At 35.5% G+C, this 24,024-nt stretch overlaps 1 protein-coding gene across 5 annotated transcripts in view; it reads left to right on the top strand.

Moving 5' to 3' along the window:
* Positions 1-24,024, top strand: part of PRPF39 (pre-mRNA processing factor 39) — a 39,082-nt gene that overhangs the window by 4,450 nt on the left and 10,608 nt on the right. The window contains exons 1-5 of one of the 5 annotated variants that reach the window (XM_086709839.1): positions 15,162-15,290; positions 15,476-15,544; positions 15,648-15,810; positions 15,939-16,057; positions 20,962-21,129. In XM_086709839.1, coding sequence (XP_086565965.1) covers positions 15,724-15,810; positions 15,939-16,057; positions 20,962-21,129 — 374 coding nt within the window. In that variant the 5' untranslated portion in view covers positions 15,162-15,290; positions 15,476-15,544; positions 15,648-15,723. Of the gene's footprint in view, positions 1-14,345; positions 14,693-15,161; positions 15,291-15,310; positions 15,811-15,938; positions 16,058-20,961; positions 21,130-24,024 lie in introns of those variants that run through there. The other 4 variants (XM_025919079.2, XM_086709837.1, XM_086709841.1 and 1 more) reach the window with 4 other exon arrangements.

The following is a 24,024-nucleotide window of genomic DNA, read 5'->3' as shown; positions in this document are numbered from 1 at the left end:
GGTGTGAGGGAAAGAAGAGTCAAGCAAGGATGAGTCCCCGAGATTTTTGGCCTGAGCAACTGAAAGGAGGGATTTTCTGTCAGAGATGGAGAAGGAAATGGATAGAGCAGGTTTTGGGGGAGAGATCAGAAGTTCTTTTAAGGACATTTTATAATTTGAAATGACTGGATGGGAATTTGGGAGTTGGCACATAATTAGTATTTAAAACCATGTGAGATTGGGGAGTTAATGGAGATAGGAGTAGATGACCAAGGATTGAGTCCTGGGGCACTCTAAAAGATCACATAGAGGGGTGCCTGGGTGGCTCAGTCGGTCGAGTGTCCGACTTTGGCTAAGGTCATGATCTCGTGTTTCGTGACTGTGAGCCCGCATTGAGCTGTGGGCAGACAGCTTGGAGCCTGGAGCCTGCTTCAGATTCTGTGTCTCCCTTTCTCTCTGCCCCTCCCTTGCTTGCACTCTGTCCCTCTCTCTCTGCCCCTCCCTTGCTTGCACTCTGTCCCTCTCTCAAAAAAAAAAAAAAAAAAATCACATAGAAGAGGAATACCCAATTTGCCTCAGGAGACTGGCACTCAGGTGAAAGAGTGATAGTGAGGTAGGAAGAAGAGATGATGTGACTTGGAAGCCAAGTGAGAAAATATATCAGATGGGAGAACATTATCAGCCCAAGGAGAGTGTTGGTTGAGAAAAAGAGCTGAGGATAACATCTTGGGAGCTACCAATTCTTTTTTTTTTTTTTAATTTTTTTAAATGTTTATTTTTGAGACAATGTGAGAGACAGAGTGCAAGCAGCGGAGGGGCGGACAGAGAGAGACACAGAATCCGAAGCAGGCTCCAGGCTCTGAGCTGTCAGCACAGAACCCGATGCGGGACTTGAACTCACGAACTGTGAGATCATGACCTGAGCCAATGTTGGATGCTTAACCGATGTTGGACGCTTAACCGACTGAGCCACTCAGGCGCCCTGGGTGCTACCAATTCTTATAGGACTGTGAGAAGAAAAAAATTTCTTCCAAATGGTAAGGGAGCAATCCAAGAAGGTAGGAGGAAAGCTATGTAAATGCGGTATGTCAGAAAAGGCAAGGAAAGAGAACCTTTCAAGTAGTAAGTCATCATTCCTGTTGGATGCTGTGAAGAGTGAATCAGAGAAAAACAAAACAAAAAAAAAAAAACAAGAGTAGATTAGAAAGATGAATTAGGAAGCATTCAAATGGATTTATACACAAGAAGATTGTGACCTTGGCAAATTTCAGAGTGGTAAGGAAACCAAATTACCAAGTGAATGGAGGTTACAGAAGTAGAGATAACAAGCTTAGACAACTTAGTTGACTTTGTCCTTAGAATAAAATCCAAATTTTAACATAGCTTATGCTTGATTACCTTTTGCTTTTTTTTTTTTTTTAAGTTTATTTACTTATTTTGAGAAGGAGAGGCAGAGAGAGAGGGAGGGAGAGAGAGAGAGAGAATATCCAAACAGGCACAGAGCCTGACATGGGGCTCGATCTCAGGAACCATGACATAATGACCTAAGCTGAAAGCAAGAGTCAGATGTCCCACAGACTGAAACACACCCAGGTGCCCCTACCCTTTGCTTGTTTTTAAGTTAAGCTACATTGTAGTATATATGTTATAAATTATTATATAAAAGAAGAAAAACATTTACACATGTTGAATGCTAGTGGAATAGATTTAGTACACTGAGAGAAACTGATGAAGAGTAAAGATAATTTAAGAAGCAACATTCTTGAGAAGATGGGTGGGAGAAATGATCAGATCATGAGTTGTTCAGGGTATGACCTTTGGTAGGAGCAGAGATACTTAATCAGTTATGACCAAGGCAAGGAGGAGGACCAGTAATGATGGATTTCAGCCATTATAGGAGTGATATAAAACAAATACTTTGAGAGGGGAAAAGAGGCAAGATTATAAATGAGGTGAGGGGGTTGGGAGGTTGGTATCATAATATATTTCTTGGAGGTGTAAAGAATTTTAAGAAGGAAATGGAGGATTAATGGAGATGTAATAGGATAAAGACTGACCACTGGTTGTGGCAAATAGCTCACTATGAGAAATTAGTATTTTTATTGGAGTGATATGGGCTGGACTGCATAGTGTACTAACAGATGGTTAAATTATTTCTAACTATAGAAATGCCACTTATTTTTAGGTATCTCTTTTATTGACTTTGTTAGTCTAAAACTTACAGGATTCATCATTATTTCTTTAAGAGAAAATTCTACAAGTGTTAGTGTTAGGTTAAAATATGCTTAATTTTAAGGTTTATGCTACATGTTGGCATATTGAAATTTTAGAATATAATCCCAAAGAAATAGCTTTTCAAAAATAAGTATTTACGTGAGATTCACTGTGACATACTTAGTAAGTATTAGGAAGGACTCAAACCAGATTGAGGGATATTTAAGCAAATATGGACATAGGGTCCTTGCTTAGCGGGCTTCTCTGAACATGCTAAATAAACACTTGTCTCAGAACGTGGCTCTTTCTGCTGCCTGGAATTTTCTTGCTTTGCATATCTGTATAATTGACTTTCCTACTACCTCATCTTCTCCTTTGTTTTGCTCTTAGTACTTAATGCCATGTACATACTGTAAACTTACTTTTTTTTTTTTTAAAGAGATGTCTGTATTATTCAACTAAGATGTCAGCTCCTTGTAAGGACTTTGTTTTGTTCAGTTAAATTTCCAGTACTAGAACAGTAGTATCTGACACACAGATGTTGCTTACTAAATATTGAATGAATATTATTATACAGGGAAATGATACTGGTTAGATATTTTTTAAAAACCCTAAATGGAGGGGATTCAGCATAATTTGTACACCTAATTTCAGTAAAATAAAGAAATAACATAAAAAAAGAAATAAAATTGTGTAAACCCTAAAGGACAAAGAACAGAAGAGCAAATCAGCACGAGAATTAACATCTTGGAAGAAACAGATGGACAGGATTTAACTGATGAACTTAGGTTTTCATTTTTCTGCGTTTAGTTCTGTACTTGCAGGAAGGGAAGTTAATAAAAAAAAGTAAGATGGATCCTCCCACAAAATTCCAGAGAGGCTCAGGAATTCCAGGTACCAAGTGCCTCTGAAGATGAGAGTGCTGAATGGAGCTAAAAATTCGAGAGTTGGTTGAAAGTCTGGAGTAGGTTAGACCATAGATTTTCCTTCTCCATGTATAGACCGCAAAAAACTGAATGCTAATTATTTGAAGAGGGTGGAACCAGAGAAGTTTTGACACAGGTGGTGGGAGGTGGGGCAAGGGTAAAGGGTCTTGATGCAAATGGGAAATGAATGAAAGCTTACATACTGAATGGTGACATCACTAGCCCTGTTTATTTTCTTTGGTCCCAGAATGCATGTTGCCTTCTTTATAGATTTTTAAGTTGAAACATTCTTCTTTGGGAAAACTTAACACAAGGGAAGTGATGTAAAGCACTGACATTTAGTGAGCTCCCCCTCAATAGAATGCCATCCTGTGTGGAGCCTCACCAGTTTCCAAACTTGTATCTAGCTTCTGATTTTTTGTGATGCCTCACACTTCTTCAACAGCAGTTTGAAGACCACTCCACTTGGGAGAACAAAGCAAATATTCAAAAGACACTCAGAAGAGATAGTGCTGAGAACAGAAGAAAATTTAAAAGTGACTTATAGAGAGAGAGCGAGCAGGAGATACTGCACTAGTGAAACAGGAATAGGAAACTACAAAATAGATTATTCAGAGAATTAAAAAAGGGAATTAAAATAAAAATCTAGTAAAAGTGATCTGAGGGGAATGGGGATGGGGATGAGGTAAATGAAGGAAAAGGTAAGAAAAGTAGAGAATCAGTCCAGGAGGTCTAACACCTGAGTAATGTGAGTTCAAAAAAAAAGATAAAAGATAAAACCAAGTGGAGAAAATATCACTGAAATGATACATGTGGAACATAAGAATTGAATGATGTAAATATCTAGATTAAAGTAGGCCTCCGAAATAAATGCCAGCAGAATAAGCAGAAAAGAATCACCTTAAGGCACATATCATTATGGAATTTCGGAACACCTGGGATGAAGAGAGATGTTAAACACTGCCTTGGAGAAAAAACCAGATCTTGTATAGAGGAATTTTCTCAATAGGAGTACACTATGCTAGGAAACAATGGAAAGATTCCTTCAAAACTCCTTTTTTTAATGTTTAGTTTTGAGGTGGGGGGAGGGAGGGAGGGAGGGAGAGAGAGAGAGAGAACGTGATCAGGAGAGGGGCAGAGAGAGACTGAGACACGGAATCCAAAGCAGGTTCCAGGCTCTGAGCTGTCAGAGCAGAACCCGATGCAAGGCTCAGACTCACAAACTGAGATCATGACCTGAGCCAAAGTCGGATGCTCAACCAACTGTGCCACCCAGACAGGCGCCCCCTTATCTATCTATCTATCTATCTATCTATCTATCTATCTATCTATCTATCTATCTATCTAATCTTATCTTTTATGGCCAGATCTATCTATCTATCTATCTATCTATCTATCTATCTATCTATCTATCTATCTATCTATCTATCTAATCTTATCTTTATGCCCAGCATGGGGCTCAAACTCACCACCCCAACATCAAGAGTTGCCTCTTCTGACTGAGCCAGCCAAGCACCCCCCTTCAAAACTCTTCAAGAAACAATTATTTTCATTCTAGAATTTTATACTTAGACAATCTATCATTCAATTGTGAGAATTTTAGAATTGAAAAGTCTTAATTTTTTTACACCACATACCCTTTTTGAGAAAGTTATAGAAATAATTCTCTAAAAGAGGGAATAAGTCAAGAAAGAAAAAGGCTGTTATAAATGAGAAATAAGTGAAAGGAATTCCTTGGATCAAAATGAACAGACAAAACCTAGACCAGACAAGCCAGTCTAGATTGCTGCAGATTAGATAGTTTTGGAAAGGATGTCTCCCGAAGGGAAAATGGACTTGATACTACTATAAGTATCAGGTTTTTTGTTTTGTTTTGTTTTGTTTTTTAAGTAAACTGTGCCACACATGGGGCTCAATCAGACTCGTGACCCTGAGATCAAGAGCCAGCCAGGCATCCCAAATGTCATTTTTTTTTTTTTTTTTGAAGGACTTTTATAAGGCCTCTACAGGAGTTTGGAGTCATTTTTCAAAGACAGCCAAACTTGAAAATAATAAGGAAAGATTTAAAGAGGTAGAAGCAAGGAAATGTAATTATAGTATATAAGATAGCTTGAAAAAAATGTTTACAGAGGCATGCTAATGTAAACCTGAATGTTGATTTAACTCCAAACTGATAGAAATTAGAGCATGTGAGAGGGAAATTGTGAAGGTATATTTGGTACAATAGTTAAACCCTAATCTTCTGTAAGATGGTAAAAAATGTCTAAAATTGAAAAATCAAGAAATAAGATAGACCTCCAGATAAACTCTGTGTTGACTACTAGTTTTATGAAGTCAAAGTCAACAGCTCTTTCCCTCCTAATACTTATGCAAAAAAATTTAAGTGCATTGTGAAGTTCTTTTTTCTTTTCTGTTATTTAAGAAAATTTTTTTGAATGTTTATTTTTGAAGGAGAGACAGACAGAGAGTGAGCAGGGGAGGAGCAGAGAGAAAGGGAGACAATCCAAAGTGGGCTCCAGGCTTTGAGCTGTCAGCACACAGAGTCCAACCCGGGGCTTGAAATTCACAAACAGTGAGATCATGACCTGAGCCGAAGTTGGAGGTTAGGATGGAAGGTTAGGATGCTTAACCAGCTGAGCCACCCAGGTGCCCCTCCTTTGTTATTTTAAAGTATAACATCTTAGGTTTAGATAAAACTTTCTAAGGAACTTGTTTGCCGTGATACTTTTCATTTATGTGAATTTATAGACCTCCACATGCTTTTAGCTCATCTGATCTTAACAGCCCTGTGCAAGTAGTATAAAGTGTTTTAGAAGTGAGGAAAGTAAGAGTGACCTAGGATCACATGCTTATATTAAGGGAGAGAAGTAGGACTTACTCCCCCTACTCTGTTTATTCTGATATTTACCATTTTATATCTTCTTATGATGAAAGAAAGATCTGGAAATTCTAATTCCTACTAGTCTTTTGTACTTTGTATTTCCTAATTTAGTTATAATTAAACTGTTGTCTTACCTTTTATTTAAAATTGTAATAAAAACCACATAACATAAAATTTACCTTAACTATTCTTAAGTGTATAGTTCAGTAGTGTTAAATATATTCACGTGGTTATAAACAGATTACTAGAACTTTTCATCTTAATCTGAAACTACACTCATTAAACAACTCCCCTTTTCTCCCTCACTCCATTCCCTGGTAACTGCATTCTACTTTCTGTTTCTATGAATTTGGTTTGTGACTGGCTTACTTCACTTAGCATAATGTCCTCAAGGTTCATCCATATAGAATATGACAGGATTTCCTCCATTTTAAAGGCTGAATAATATTTCATTGTATATACCACATATTATTTGTCAATGGACATTTGGTTTGCTTCCTTCTTTTGGCTGTTGCATATAGTGCTGCTAATGAACATGGATGTGTATATAGCTCTTTGGGTCCCTGCTTTTAGTTGGATATATACCAAGTGGGATTCTTAGGTCATATATAGTAGTTTTATTATTACTTTTCTCAGGAAACTCCATACTATTTTTTATAGCAGTTGCATCATTTTACAATTCCACTAACAGTGTATTATGAGGATTCCAGTTTCTCCTCATCTTTACCAACACTTGTTATTTTCTGTTTTTTTTTTTAAGTTTATGTATTTAGTTTGAGAGTGAGAGTGTGCAGGAGGGGCAGAGAGAGAGGGAGAGAGAGAGAGAATCCCACACCCCGTGAGATCATGACCTGAGCCAAAATGAAGAGTTGGACACCTAACCGACTGAGCCACCCAGGCACCCCTCTGTTTTTTTGATAGTAGTTATCATAACAGATGTGAGGTAATACCTCATTGTGATTTTGTTTTGCATTTTTCTGATGATTTTGAATATTGAGCATCTTTTCATATGCTTCCTGGCCATTTGCACATCATCTGTGGAGAAATGTCCATTGAAGTCCTTTGCCCTTTTTTTTTCTTAGAAAAAATTTTTTAATGTTTATTTTTGAGAGAGAGAGAGAGAGAGACAGACAGACAGGCATACACACACCAAGGAGGGGAGGGGCAGAGAGAGAGAGGGAGATACAGACTCCGAAGCAGGCTCCAAGCTGTCAGCACAGAGCCTGATGTGGTGCTCGAACTCATGAACTGCGATCATGACCTGAGCTGTAGTCAGACGCTCAACCGACTGAGCCACCCAGGTGCCCTGTCCTTTGCCCATTTTTAAATCAAGTTATTTTTTTTTTTTGCTGTTGTTACTGAGTTGTAGTTCTTTACATATCCTGGATATTAACCCCAATTGGATATAAGATTTGCAAATATTTCCTCCTATTTCTGTAGGTTGCCATTTCACTCTGTTGATTGTGTTCTTTGATCCACAAAAGTTGTAAAGTTTGCTGTAGCCTATTTGTCTGTTTTTACTTTTGTTCCCTTTGTTTTTGGTGTCATTTCCAAGAAATCATTGCCAAATTCAATGTAATGAAGATTCCCATACGTTTTATTTTAGAAGTTTTACATTTCTAGGTTTTACATTCAGGTTTTTAATCCATTTTGAGTTAATTTTTGTATATGTTATAAAGTAATGATCCAATTCCATTCTTTTGCATGTGAATATCCAGTTTTCCCAGCACCACATGTTAGAGATACTGCCCTTTCTTCATGGAGTGATCTTAGTAGCCTTGTTGAATAAAACCACCCTGTGACCCAGCAATTGCACCATGAGGTATTTACCCAAAAGATACAAAAATACAGATCCGAAGGGGCACATGAACCCCGATGTTTTTAGCAGCATTATCAACAATAGCCAAATTATGGAAAGAGCCCAAATGTCCATTGACTGATGAATGGTTAAAGAGTTGGTTGGTGTGTGTGTGTGTGTGTGTGTGTGTGTGTGTGTGTGTGTAAACATACATACATATGTACATGTGTATAATGGAATATTACTCAGCCATCAAAAATAATGAAATCTTGCCATTTGCAACGACATGGATGGAGCTAGAGTATATTATGTTAAGCAAAATAAGTCAGAGAAAAACAAATACCATATGACTGCACTCATATGTAGAACTTAAGAAAAGAAAACAGATGCACATAGGGTAAGTTGGGGGAGGGTGGAGAGAGGGAGGCAAACCATAAGAGACTCTTAAATACAGAGAACAAAGACAGGGTTGTGGGAGGGGTGGTGGGTGGGGTATGGGCTAAAATGGGTGATGGGTATTAAGCGCTGGATGAGCTGATGAGTGCTGGATGTTACAGGTAAGTGATGAATCACTAAATTCTCTTGAAGCCAATATACTATATGTTAACTAACTAGAATTTAAATAAAAACTTAAAAAGAAAATCATTTATATATGCAAAAGTTTCTTTCTGGGCTCTTTGTTCTATTGGTGCGTTTGTTTTTATGCTAAAACCATGCTGTTGTCTTCTTCCTTTTGTTATTTTTTACCCCTTTGCGGTTTTGCTAATTGGAAGTTATTGTTGTTAAGAATAAAGTGAGACCAGTTAATTGCCACATTTTGAAGAATGTGTTGGAATAACTTACTGAAAAATAACTTTAGTGTATTCTTTTGGCTATGTGATTTTTGGAGTAATCAAAAAATGATCTCCCTAAGGGTAAGGATGATGTTCTTAATTCTTCTTACAACACTTTAATTGCAGGGTGTGGAGTAATTGATAATGTCTGAAGATGCAGGGGTGTGGTAAATTTGCTGATTCCAGAAGAAACCATTTTGTTCCACTTAAGTGTGCTATTAGAGTAGGGCTGGTAGTAAATGACTCAATGTATCAGCCAACATTCTTTGTTTTTTTGAGTGGCTTTAAAATAGAAGGACACAAGTCAGTGACTGATTTGCATATTAATCTTCAAATGTGTCTTTTCTTTAAAGAAGGGGGGAAAAATGAAAAAATAAATTGAGAACTTCTTTGCCTTTTTCTAGGCTTTCAAATGGCTTAAGCCTGGAAAAGCTTAGGACATTAATCAGTCATTGCAGTAACATATTTTTTCTGGTAGTGTAATACTGTACTTTGAATTCTCCTATACTATATACTGGTAAGATTGCTGCTTGTTTTATTTCTTCTCAGAATCCTCTGTAGACTTCATCTCTGTCTTTTCTTCTCAAATCCCTCTGGCTGTACCCTGCTTACCTGCTGCTTACCTTCCACTTTCCCCATAAAACCCTGTTCATTCTGGTCAGTTTCTCTTGTCTCTGAATCAGTCCTAATTTCTACCTGTTTGTCTGTCAAGAAAGATTATTCTATCAAGTCAAGTGGACTTTTCTTCTATTTTGGAGTAATTATTTTCCTATTATTCTAAAACTTACAGCTTTTCAAAGTTAAGATCACATTCTGTATTTCATGAGGCTCTTCTAGATGGCTGTAATTTTCAGTTGATTTCTCTAAACTTTGTTTCATTTGAAATTCTCTGTTTTGCCTGGTTTTTTGATCTCTCTCCCACTGAATTGATAAGAACTATATCTTATACTTAGGTATGCTCTACCAGCAATGTAATATAGTACTGGATATACATCAGGCATTAAAAACTTTTTGTTTCCATCTGAATTCCCCCCTCATCTTTTTTTATTTTTTTCTTCTCTCTACTCTTCCCATCCCTTCCCACTTCTTTTTTAACATTCCTTAGATTTAGCTGATTATAGTTAATTCTTCCAGTGGCATTCAGCCTCAAAAAGTCTCCTGATTTAATATGTTAAATTTCTTTGTTGGGAAAAAATTTGCTTCATACTGTATTTTTAAATAATGTTTTAAACATGTATTAAAGTTTGGATTTCATATCTGTTTGACAATTGACCTATACACATAAGCTAGTAAGAAGGCAAACTCACAGAAAATGTTTTACAATGAAGATCATATTTCCTTAGTTTACAAAGAACTTATATAAGCCAATAAGAATAAAAATTAGTAATGCAGTAGAAAATGTGAATATAGGTTCTGAAAAGGCATTTAAGAAAAAAAGAAAAAAATAGAAATTTGGCTTTTTCATAGTTAAATGCAAATCACAATGAGGTACTACTTTTTTTTTTAGTCAGATAAATAAAAATTAAGTTTTATGGTACTTACTGCTGACAGGGGGAAATGGAGAAATGGCCATTCTAATGCATTGTTAGTGGGACTTCATTTGTCTGCAAGTAATAGAAATTAGGACTTCATTTGTCTGCAAATAATAGAAAACCTGTCTATTGATAGTAGTTTAAACTAATAGGGACTTAGTTTCTCGTACTGTGTGAAGTTGACATTGTGTTATTAGTAGCTTGATGATGTTAGGGCTGGCATTTGAAATTTTTTTTAAATTAAAATCTTTATTTTGAGAGAGAGAGAGAGAGCAGAGGAGGGGCAGAGAGAGAGGAAGGGAGAGAATCCACACTATCAGCACAGAGCCTGACGTGGGGCTTGATACTCTGAACCATGAGATCATAACCTGAGCCAAAAATCAAGAGCTGGACACCTAACTGACTGAGCCACCCCGGTGCCCTTGGCATGTTTGAAAAAAAAAAAAATGTTTATTTAAGTAATCTCTACACCCAATGTGGGGCTCAAACTAAGAGTTGCACGCTCTTCCTACTGAGCCAGCAGGTGCCCCAGGGCTGGCTCTCTTAATTTTCCTGGCCAACCCCTAATTGACTGCTTCACGGACATAGGTTGTTTTAGATATAATGTTCAAGGTGAGAAGAAATTGGTAGAACCTACACTATTTGTGACTGTTCTGTTTAATCAGAAAAGCAGAATCTTTCCCAGGGCTCTGTAGCAGATGTCTTTTTCAGTCTCATGATTCCTTCCTTATATGGGATTAGGTATATTGCTACTGTGACCAAGAACAGTGTTTTATTAGGAAGATGGTGAGAGGGGATATTGGATTAGGCAACTAACAGTGTCTTGCCACATGGCTAATGCAATTTTTTTAGAGGTGAAATGTCAGCATCTTCTCAGATTTAATATACACGTATTCTTTGATCCAGTGGTTCCATTGTTCAGAATTTACCCATGAGTAAGTTTCTGTTCTTCTGAGTTACTTAGAGAACTTGGTAGAAGTACAACTTTCTGGGGCTGAGTCTACATCTCAGAATCATTGGAGTTGGGACCAAGGAATCTGTATTTTAAAAAAATGGCCTACTAGGTGACTATTGAGTGGAGCTGCATTTGAGAATTTCTGTATAGACTGTAAGGAAACTCAGTTGTTTTTTTTAAGGTTTCATTTTAAATGTTTATTTATTTTTGAGAGAGAGAGAGTGTGTATGTATGTGTGCACATGAACTGGGGAGGAGCAGACAGAGAAATAGAGGATCCTAAGTGGGCTCTGCGCTGACGGCAGAGAGCCCAGTGTGGGGCTTGAATTCCACAAACCCTGAGATCATGACCTGAGCCGAAGTTGTACCTTAACCGACCGACTGAGCTACCCAGGCACCCCCGGGAAACCCAGCTTTTTAAAGTAAACATTAAAAAAAAAGGCAGCCAGGCAGCCATTGGTATGCATAGCTGGCTTTTCTTAGAATGAAACAAAACGCCTCCTTTTTTCCTTCACTTGAGCCAAATTATTGCAGATAAGCCAAAAGAAGTAATCATCAGCCCAGTTATATAGGGAGAACAGGTGTTAATATCAAATATTTTTATTGTGTTTCATTTTATTTGGTATAAATACCTGTGTGTCTCTGTGTTTTCATGTATATAGTTATATACATAGTGAACATCTTTCTGTATCAATACAAATGTATGTATTTCCTTTTTAATTATTATTTTGTATAAATATGCCATTTACTAAAGCAATTCTGTTAGTACTTCCTTCTCTGGTTGCTGTTATACAGTGTTGTAATGAATGCTTTTGAACAAATAAATGTTTTTGTGTGATTATTTCTATAACATGAAATACACACAATTTCCATTTGGTACATTTTACTTCACTGTCCACCCAAGAGATGTCTTTCTAATTGTTGCCAATTTTTATTTATTTATTTATTTATTTTTTTAAATTTTTTTTTTTTTCAACGTTTATTTATTTTTGGGACAGAGAGAGACAGAGCATGAACGGGGGAGGGGCAGAGAGAGAGGGAGACACAATCGGAAACAGGCTCCAGGCTCTGAGCCATCAGCCCAGAGCCTGACGTGGGGCTCGAACTCCCAGACCGCGAGATCGTGACCTGGCTGAAGTCGGACGCTTAACCGACTGCGCCACCCAGGCGCCCCAATTGTTGCCAATTTAATATCTCATTTTAATTTACATCCTTATTAGTAAAGATATGATGCTTTCATGTTTATTGGTCACTTTCATTTCTTTTTTTTGAATTACTTAGAGTCTTAGTCATCTTTTTAATTATATTGTACTACATTAAGTAATTGTGTATTCTGAGCACATTTTAAGAGTAAATCAGTTTTATGGTCTGTTTAGTTTTGAGAATAATCCCTCACTTTAATAAATAAGACACGTTTTATGATTCAATGATTCAGTTTCTATTTAAACTGTTAGTGAAAGGGATGAAGCCAGCTGTTAAAATCTATTGTGTTAATATTTTATAGGATAGGGGTGCCTGGGTCGCTCAGTTGGTTATGGGTCTGACTATTGATAGTGGCTCAGGTCGTGAGATGCCCCTGCATCAGGCTCGGCGCAGAGTTTGGAGCCTGCTTTGGGATTCTCTCTGCGCCCCTCCCCAACTCGCTTGTGCATGTAAGCTCTCTCTTTCCTTCTCTTTCTCTCAAAATAAACATTAAACAATTTTTATAGGATAAAATAATAATCTCTTACTATTTTGTGCTCTTAATGAGATGATTAATTTATTATATTTCAAAAATGTTTATTTATGGGGGGTAGAGCATGAGCACGGGAGGTACAGACAGATGGGGGAGAGAGAATCCCAAACAGGCTCCATTTCTCAGCATGGAACCCATGCAGGGCTGGATATCACAAAACATGAGATCATGACCTGAGCTGAAATCAAAAGTTGGATGCTTAACTGAGACACCCAGGCACCCCTGAGATGATTTAATTTAAAAGACTTTATGCAGTTGCTATCCAGATTGTCAAACTTTCATAAATGTATTTTTAATAACTTTATTCATTAAAAAATCACTTTAATTTTTTAAAATCTTATTTTGTATCTTCTGTAATAAAATCAAACCTAAGGGTACCTGGGTAGCTCAGATGGTTAAGCATCTGATTCTTGGTTTCAGCTCAAGTTATGATCTCATAGTTTGTCGGATTGAGCCTTGTGTCGGGCTTTGCTCTGACAGCATGAAGTCTGCTTGAGATTCACTCTTTCTACCTCTCACTGTGCTCCTCCCCTGCTCTTGTGCATGCTCGTGTGCATGCTTTCTCTCAAAATAAATTTAAGAAGTTAAACCTAGTTGCTAGCAGTTTTAAAATTTATAAGTATTTGTGTTTTCTTTCTCCTTTCTAAAACTTTATCCTCAGCTAAGTAATGAACCTCTCTCTGAAACATTTATATCCAAGACCAGAATATGTTTTGTTAATTTTATTTTTATCCTACAGAACAAATATTAAAGATATTTTGGTTTTCCAGGATTAATAGCAAGATAAATTTAGACATTGGGTTTTTTATTTTTAGCTAGCTAGGAAACATTGAATTCTAGATATGATTATTTCTTGAGGGAGCAAGCATAACACTCATTATTGAAGAATGAATTAAATCCACCTTTACTTCATTTTACTCAAGCACCCAGCAATAAATAGCAAAATTTTGGGGAAATTTAGATGTTATAGAAATTCATTTATAATATAGAAACTAGCCTGGAGCCTGCTTCAGATCCTGTGTTTCCCTCTCTCTCTGCCCCTCACCTACTTGCATTCTCTCTCAAAAATAGATAAACATTAATTTTTATTTTTTTATATGTACGGAAACTAATAGGGCACCTGGGTCACTCATTTAAGCGTCTGACTCTTTGTTTCAGCTCAGGTCATGATCTCACGGTTTCAAGCCCCACATTGGACTCTGCGCCGGCAGCTGGGAGCCTGCTTGAGATTCTCTCTTCCTCTCTCTTTCTCTCTGCCCTTCCTCCACTTGTGCTGGCTCTGTCTCTCTCAAAATAAATAAATAAACTTAAAAAAATTTAAATACAGAAACTAATAAACTTGCTAATAATAACTTACAGGAGAGATCAGAATGAAATTACTGTATTGCTTTAGTAACTAAATTACTATTGCTTTAGTAACTGTGGCTTTTAAAAGGTGATTTAGATGATGACAAATAAACATTTGGAAGATGTTCCTCTTTGTGTTTCCACAGATCATTAACTGAAGACAAAATAAGCAACTATGCAAAATTCTCACATGGAAGAGTACAGAAATTCTACTAATGGCAGCACAGGCAACAGTTCAGAGGTAGTGGTAGAACAGTCTGCTGATTTCAGTACTGAGATTATGAATGTTACGGAAATGGAACAGTCCCCTGATGGATCTCCTAATGTGAATACATCTACAGAAGAAAATGAAATAACAAATGTTGTGGACCTTCCAGTGACAGAAACGGAAGCAAATTTCCCTCCTGAATATGAAAAATTCTGGAAAACTGTAGAAAACAATCCTCAGGATTTTACAGGCTGGGTATATTTGCTTCAGTATGTAGAACAGGAGGTTAGTAACTATTTAAATGGGACTAGAGGGACAGGTTAATCAAGTAATACCTGATGAGGCTTTATTGTTTTGTAATTAAAGTTGCATCTTTTATAATTTTCAGATTAAGTTGAATAACATTAGATATGTACATTTTTTGACTTCAAAGGATAACTTTCATAGCATTTGTATGTTATGGAAAGACAATATTAATAGAGTCAAAGTCTAACATTTGTAAAAATTGGTGTGTGTGTGCATGCATGCATGTGTAGAATCACTGAATTAAAAGGTTACCTTTGAATACCTTGCTATTCAACAGAATTATGTGCTTTTGTTTCAAAGGATTAAGATTGTATATGCAGGAAAAAGAGATGTTGTGTGTGTGGTTTTTAAACCTGTCATTTATTTTGAGATATTACATTTGGAAGAAATAATAAATATTTTCTGACAGAAACCTCCAAGGTTTTTAAACACCTTGTTTTATTTTCATCAGAATCACTTGATGGCTGCCAGGAAAGCGTTTGACAAATTTTTCATACACTATCCGTATTGCTATGGTTACTGGAAAAAGTATGCAGACCTTGAAAAGCGGCATGACAACATTAAACAATCAGATGAGGTGCGTACATTACTGAATAAAATTGTCTCCATTAGGTACTGTAAGCCAAATAATAACAAAACAAAGACTTTTTTTTTTGGCTGGCAGTACCTACGATTTATGGTCAAACAATTTTATAGGGTATTTTATTTGCATTTGTCACTCTTGTGGCATTTGTAGCTAATATTTTCTCTCTTTGTTGGCAGGTGCGTTAAACCTCTACAGTTTGTCAAGCTTTGCAGTGCAAGCCTCTGTATTACACTGCAGCTTAACAAGTAGGGCAGGGCTTTTCTCTCACTTACATTTATTTCTCATTTTCCAAACAATATAGTTGGTTTGCTAGTCACATTTGCTACGTCTTATTGCATTTTTGGTCAGACGCTGTCATTGATGCTCTAATGGGTCTGTGCCCTATGGTCTGTAACCCAAAGCCTGCCCACACAACCCGGTCAGAATGCAGGGACTGCTGCGCTTTGAAGATCAAGACTCTGCACGTGGGGATCAGAACATTGCCATGTTCTATCCAACCTCCACCCAAATGGTAATGGTAGATTATTTAAACAAAATTCCAGTAATTAGTATTTCTAAGGTTCACCGGATAACACAGTGTTGCCTCTCTGTTAAGAAATAATTAAATATTTGAAGTACAGTTTGTTGTTTTCTTCTTAGGTGTATCGGCGGGGGCTTCAGGCAATACCTCTTAGTGTTGACCTATGGATACATTATATAAACTTCTTAAAAGAAACATTGGACCCTGGTGATCCTGAGACAAACAGCACAATAAGAGGGTATGGGAAACATTGATATTCAAATGTATTCAAAGTAGGAATAAGTATTCTGATGTTGATAATAGAACTACTTATGAATGGTAAACTGAATGTTTAACATGTATTTCTTTTTCACTATTTAAAAAAATGATACATGTAATAAACTTATGCATGAATATAAAAATTGCAAATAAAAATATCCTCCTTCATTTGACACCTCTGTTCCTTATGTCCCCAGTCCCATTTCTTTTGTGGTTTATAAATTGTGTGTTCTTTAATACATACATAGATGTACATACATGTGTGCATTTTGTACATATATGATTTTTTAAAAAATATAACAGAATGCTTTGGAATCTCTCCCTACTGTATTTTTTTAACCATTGCATAAGTATTTTGTAGTGTCAAAGGTACTGTCTTTTATTTGACCAAATCCTTATTCATAGGAAATAATCAGTGCTGTAGTAAACATGTCTGTACAAAGTCATTATTTATGTAGAGCATGCTAGAAATGGAATTTCTGTCAGAGAATCCAGGGCTAAGTTTTATCAAGTGTTATTTCAAAAGTGGTATCATTTTTAAATTCCCACAGTATACATGAGTAGTCTTATTTCCCAAAGCCGTCCATGCCACTTCCAGTGGTAGCTCGTTATTTTAGTTTGTGTATCTCTAGATTGTTCATCCTAGTTTGTTGTTTTTTTCATATACTCATATAAGCCATTTACTCATTGCCTGTTCATATCATTTGCTCATTTTACTTTTGGATTGTCTTTTTCTTACTGATTATAAGCATTTTAAAATGTGTTTTCTTTTTTTATCAAAGTATGTGCATATAGTTTAAAAAGTCAGTGTTAAACTGCTTAAGTGTTAAACCCCTGTTGAACTATTTTAGCTGTTTTTTCTGACATTTTCCCACATGTTTATAATAGCAATTCTTTACTGCTCTTTTGTGTCTCTTCAGTTCTTAAGATTCTGTGATGGTAGAGGAGAACTTTAGCTAATGTATACTCTGTTTTCCCTTTACTTATTTTCCACAATGGATAGGTTTCAAAGCCTTCTATTTTTCTTGGAGTTAATTACCCTTTCTTATATCTCCCTCTTTTTTCCCATTTGCTTAGTTTTTCTTTGAACATTTAAAATTTCCCACTCCCTCCCAACAGCTAATTTCAGTAGTCAGTACTAATACAGACTTTCCACGATGTACGAATGCTTTGTTAAGTCATTTTTTGAAACTAAAAAAGTGTATATATCTAGTGTTATTCTACTTAATCTGAAAACTGTTAAAGTTATACTCAGAAATATAGAAATTCCATTTTTTACCCTTCCTCTTGACGGAGTATTCCTCTTGGAACCTTCTTTTCTGTAGTCTGGATTGGTCTCTGTTTCTATCTATCGTACAGCAGTTATTTTGGAATTTCCTTCTTCTCCTAATTCTAGCATATGTCTTTACTTCTTTCCTTGGTTTCAGGCTCTATTTTTGAGAGTTTATTAGATGCTACTTTTTCCTGATTGATGTGTGCCTTTAGAGGAGTGTAACTTCTTGATAAAGGATGCTTGGGATCAAAAAAATTAAGATTTTGTATGCCTGAAACACTTAGTTGATGGTCCAATGGGGTATAGAACTTCGAGTTGGAAGTAATTTTTCCTTAGGGCTTTGAAGGCATCTCTCCATTCTCATATTGCTTCTGGTGTTGTTATTCAGAAGTATGATAATGCTCTTCTGGATTCCCTTTATATGACTTGTTTTTCCTCATGGAAGCTTATAAAATGATTTATCTTTGATAAAAATGCAGTTTTGTTTGTTTTTTTGTTTAAAGAGTAGATCTTTGTTTATTTACTTATTTTGAGAGAGTGTGAGCAGGGGAGGGGCAGAGAGAGAGGAAGAGAGAGAATCCCAAGTAGGCTCTGTGCTACTAGCACAGACATGGGCTTGATCTCATGAGCTGTGAGGTCATAACCTGAGCCGAAGTCGAGTCAGATGCTTAACCAACTGAGCCACCCAGGTGCCCCCAAAATACAGTTTTCTAATGATATGCTTTGGCGTGGGTTTTCTTTTTCTAATTCATTGTGTTTTACTTAGTGGGTCTTTTCAATCTAGGGTGCTCATGTCTTTCTGTTCTGAGAAGTGTTATTATTAGGGTACCTGGCTGGCTTAGTCCATAGAACATGCAACTCTTGATCTTGGGGTTGTGAGTTTAAGCTACATGTTGGGTGTAGAGTGTACTTAATAAAATTAAAATAAAACAAAATAATTAGTACTGTATTTATTTTTGTGTTGCTAATTTCCTTTCTATGTTTTTCTCTGTTTTAGTTGTTGGACATTGGATCTTGTTTTAGTCATTTAATTTTCTTATCTTTTACTTTTTTCATGTCAGATTTTGTTTGACTTTTTGAGGTATTTCTGTGACCCTTGTATTGGATTTAAAAAAATTTTTTTTTTCAACGTTTATTTATTTTTGGGACAGAGAGAGACAGAGCATGAACAGGGGAGGGGCAGAGAGAGAGGGAGACACAGAATCGGAAACAGGCTCCAGGCTCTGAGCCATCAGCCCAGAGCCCGACGCGGGGCTCGAACTCACGGACCGCGAGATAGTGACCTGGCTGAAGTCGGACGCTTAACCGACTGCGCCACCCAGGCACCCCTGTATTGGATTTTTAATATCTGCCATCAGTTTTTTAATGTCCAAGAATCTTTCTTGTTCATTGTTCCGTTTTTTTTTTTTAAGTTTATTTTTGTGAGACAGCATGTGTATGCGAGCAGAGGAGGTACAGAGAGAGAAGGAGAGAGAATCTCAAGCAGGCCCCATGCTGACAGTGTGGGGCTCAATCCCATGAGGCATGAGATCATGACCTGAACCAAAATCAAGAGTCGGTTGCTTAACTGACTGAGCCACCCACGTGTCCCTCATTGTTCCTGTTCTTACAGTCTCCTATTCTTGTTATGTGGGTTAATGTATTTTTATTATTTTTTAAAAGGTATTAAGAAATGTTGATGTTTTCCTCTACTCCCAGCACTGTTTCCTCTAAAGTGTTTCTGTTTACTTGTTTTTGTCTCTGACTTGTGTGATATCTGGATTTCTGTTCATGTTAAAGATGTGATTTTAATAAATGGAATGTAAGCTCTGTGGGTCTTGTTTGTGGGCTATTAGTTGGCCTGGCAAGCTTCACAGTAGCATGGTCAAGTGGCCACTCAGGTTTTTGTTGGGGGAATCCCAGTGTTGGTATTCTTATATCTTACTCCTGTGTCAGGTGGTTTCTCATTTAAGGATCATCTGATCTGCCTGGAGAATGTATACCTAGCTCCTGAAATCCCATAGCTGGGCAGAAAAGAAGAGGGTTTAAGGTTTCTTACCATTCATTAAACAAATCTTCTTGTAACATCCTGTCTTTAGTTCATTACCTTCTTATCATACTTCCTCTCCCAACTCCCCAACTTTTCTTAGTGTCTAGTGTGTTAATTTCCTGAATCATTTTGGGATTCTGCAGGGGCAGTAACATGTGTTTTACTGTCTTAAAAAGGTTAGATATAAACATACACATGTGCATGCACACACATACACACTCAGTCCTTTATTACCTATATTAACATATTCCCTCCAGTTTTAGCACATAACACATTCTTTAAAGTTTGTTTAGGATGTTTCTTTATCATGTCTTTTTATCATTTTTTTCTTAATGTGGCTCAGTCTTTAATCTTTTGTTGGTGTCTGAGTTTTGTGCCTATCTTGTCAAGAATATATAAATCTGGTGTTTTCTTCTAATTTCTTAATAGTTTTTTGTTACCATTTATTCATCTAGCATTTAAATTTGTATCTTTTTTAAGACACAAATTAACCTTTTATTTTGTCAGGCTTTTCTATGTTGGTTTAAAATAACTTCTTTATCATATACTAATCTTTCACATGTACATTGATCTATTTTGTTTTCTTGAAACTATTTTGTGATCCATTTTTATGTTACCTGGCTAGTGCCATACTTTTAATTACTATAGCTTCCTAATTTCTTTTGATGTCTTTCAGGAAAATGCCACTGCATTGCCCTTTTTGTATGTTAGCTCACTGTTAGAATTTGTTTTACCTGACCCACTCAAAATTTTTTAGAGCTTTGATTGGGATTGTATTAAAGTTGTAGGTTAATCTAGGCAGGGTACTTTTATACTGTTAAAAACCCCTGTTGATTATAAGATACTTATTTTGAAAATGTGTATCTAAAAGTTTTATCCCATCGGGATGTCAAATCCAGTGATTAAAATTGCTTACACAAATCTCTTTGAAATGAGTTAGGTAGTTTAAAAATACATGTGGTTTTTTTTGTTTGTTTTTTAGTTATTTTTTAGTTAGCTGGAGACGTAGCAGGAGAGACTTTTGAAAGTTTTAAAATATATGTCTACTTCTCATTCCATTACAAGGCAGCTGGGTCCCTTCTTGGAGTTATTTTTCCAGAAAATTATTCCTTAAATTGAGATAAAATTAGTTTCTGTCTTCTGCAGAATGTATCTATTCAACATTTCAAGTTTAACAAATATTTAAGTGTCTGCATTGACACTCTATATGTTTGCAGTGTGTATGTTTGCATTATAATTCTGTATAAGATAAAATTCTATAAACATATATATATTCCCTTTTTGTTTCCTTACTCTTTTTTAATAATTAGTTATTGTATACTTGCGTTATTCCTTCTGCTTTTTGCTCCCTGCTTATATGAGAAGCAGTTGAATATAATTTTGAATTTAGCATAATCTTCTGAAATTTAGAAATAATGTTTTAATTTTTAAAAATTTTTTGAAATTGAGGTATAATTGACATAATAGTTTTAGGCGTACAACTTAAGGATTTGATATCTGTATATATTGCAGGGTGTAGAAATAATATTTTAAAAGTGATTTTATCTTGGAAAGATAACTTAGAAGTAATTTAATTTTTCAGAACTTTCGAGCATGCTGTTTTAGCTGCAGGAACAGATTTCCGATCTGACAGACTATGGGAAATGTATATAAACTGGGAAAATGAACAGGGAAACCTGAGAGAAGTTACAGCTATATATGATCGCATTCTTGGTATTCCAACACAGCTGTACAGTCATCATTTTCAGAGGTGGGTGGAAAAGTCCGATCATTAAGATATATTATGATTAATCAGATAATTCTTAATATTGAGGATTGTAATTCTCTTGAAATGTCATGTAAGATTCTTTCAGATACAAACAGGAATAAAGTTTCTTGCTTGATAATCACAATTTACACACTTTTGAATTTTGATATTTTTCCACATACCTTATGAAATGTTTAGGAATTTTAACCATTTTTAAACAGAAGTTTCTCTATACCCCTTTTATAGATGAAGAATAATGGGACTCCTAAGATATTTCAGAGTGGTGAAGAATGAGAAAATAGAATCAAATTTTAATTATTTTTTGTGGTACTAAATTAACAGTGTACATGGCACATAAAGATGCTTATTTAGAACTTAATGATTTACTTAGGATGCCTTGGTTGGCTTAGTCAGTGGAGCATATGACTCGATCTCAGGGTTTTAAGTTTGAGCCCCACTTTGGGTGTAGAGATTACTTAAGGAAAAAAAGTTAAAAAAAAACAATGATGTACTAAAGGTACATTTTTGTGATTCATATAATACCTTATGTTCAAAACTGTGAAAGATCTATTATTTATGTAGTAAATCTAGATCTGTTTATATCAAAATCAAAATCAAAATAAAAAATAATTTCATTTAAATTTTCCACTATGAATTTGTCCTGACCGGTATCATTTCATTTTTATGAGTACTATTAAAACAACTAATTCTGTGTGATACGATTTCCACATTCTGTTTTCTGATGTACTCAAAGTGTCCCACTGATATGGACTCAAAGTCTTTCTGAACAAGAAAGTATGTGTTGTAAGTATTTACTATGTTGATAAATACTTGCTTTTTTAGCTACCATATTTTCTATAGTTTGTTACAATTTTTATAAGTAGTATTGTGTTAAAGCCTGTAAGTTAGGTACTTTTTGAAGGATTTTCTAAATTTTTCTTTACTGAAAAAGTAGAAGACTTAAGCATCTGAAAAGTACCATGGATCAGTTTGCTAAAGACAGAAGTTATGCTGATCCAGTTTAGGAATAGGAATGATGTAGATCTGAATATGCTGTCTTTGTTTTTTTATGGAGTATAGGAGATGCACAGGTTTCTAGGCAGAAACTTGCTAAAAGACATTATTAACACAAGACTTCCCATATGCAAATGCTTGGTGAATGTTTGAAAGAATGAGTGAACACAAAGTTTTTAAAAATCCTTATGAGAACAAGAGGGTGCCTTTTCACATGCCAATTTTTCTAGGATCTATAGTATAGATACAAAGTCTGTGACAATAAGAACTTTATTGTTGGTAAGAAAGATAAATTAGGAAACACTTGTTATATACCATTTGCCATGCACAGAAAGATTAAAATACTTGCATGATGTCACAGAGTTAGTTAGTTGGAAGCTGTTTGGAACCTAGACAGTGTGGCTCCAAAGTTCTTGGTATAGTTTCCTCCACATCTTTTTTTTTGTTATTAAATGAATATCCCACTAGATTTTTAAAAATGTATAGATGCTTATAATAGACATTAGTGGATTGCATTACAAATATTGCTCTTTAATCTGCTCTTGTTCTTTTAATATTTTGACATTTTCCTTATCAGTGTATATAGCAAACTCACAAGTAGTGTTTGTGTAAGTAAATCTTATGACATGACTAACTGCTTTGTGAACTAGGGGAATGTTTTCTTTTGCCTAATACACTCCTCCTACTAGTTGTTTATTTAGCACTAGCTATGTAAAAGATTATATACCATTTAAGTTGTAGAAATAAAGGCTCAAACAAGTTATGTGTGAATGGTGTTGGCCGTCAAGCTTGTTGAAAATGTAGAAGAGGAAGCGCATATTTTTTTTAAAAAGTGTTCTAAGTGCTGTAATAGTTTTTCTGTTGTGTAGGTGTGTATACTGGATATACACTGATGACATCTCTAAGAAAGTATCTAATTTAAAATATTGTTAGCATGTGGACTTTGTTGATGTGATCTAACTTCTCAGACCCATGCCCTCGTAGTTCCTAAGCTCCAGAAATAATATCTAAATACTGATAATTTCCCAAAGGGCAGTATTTTTTACTTCTATGATACCTTTTCTGCTTCCCCATTTGTCTGGTTGCTCATATTACTCAAAACCAGATAGCTTAATGTTTTCTATATGAAACTTTCTCTAGTTTAGCAAAATAGAAAGTATTTCTGTCATTTGTGCCAGCACTCTGCCTATTTATTTACATTTGTCTTAACGCTAATAACACCACTTTAAATTTATGTCTCTTGTATATAGTTCTTGCACATTGGTCAGTTTCTGAGACTTACTAATACTTTTTATCCTTAATGCCTAGGAATAGGGCTCAGTATATTAGATACTCAGCCATTCTTTATTGAATAAATTAGTTTTCAGTAGAAAAAAGGCTGATGAAAAATTACTGCTTAGTATTCCTATTTTATCACCATTTGAAAGAATTTCCTATATAACATAGCAGTTATTTTAAGTTTGTGCTCTGTAAGTAGTTAAAAGTTTTTTATTTGTATCCTAACAATTTTAATATTTATATGAATATTAAATCTGTTCATTTTCTTACTATACTTTTGAGTTCTTCATTAAAAAAATTTTTTTAATAAGGAAGTCTGTATTTTTTGTCTCCCAGTGGTGAAACGGATCCAAGTTAAGCCTCTGTATCCATTGACTATGCAAAATTTAGATTAGTTTCCAATGTTATTTACATACATGAGTGACAGCCTTAAAATCCATAAAAATTCAGGTGTCAGTAGCCTAAATCAGTTTTAAGAAACTTGGGAAAATATCCATAAGATTGGAACATAAGATAAATATACAACTATGTGTAATAATTTGATTGGAGAGGTTGGTTTGGATCAGCATAAAGACTTTATCTAAGGAGATTGGATTTTAGCCTGAA

The sequence above is a fragment of the Puma concolor genome, chromosome B3 (assembly GCF_028749965.1).
Source record: "Puma concolor isolate L17-30 chromosome B3, mPumCon1.1.hap2, whole genome shotgun sequence".
NCBI classification, from domain to species: domain Eukaryota; kingdom Metazoa; phylum Chordata; class Mammalia; order Carnivora; family Felidae; genus Puma; species Puma concolor.
Note: the sequence above shows the minus strand (reverse complement) of the source record. Positions and strands in the feature narration are given on the sequence as shown.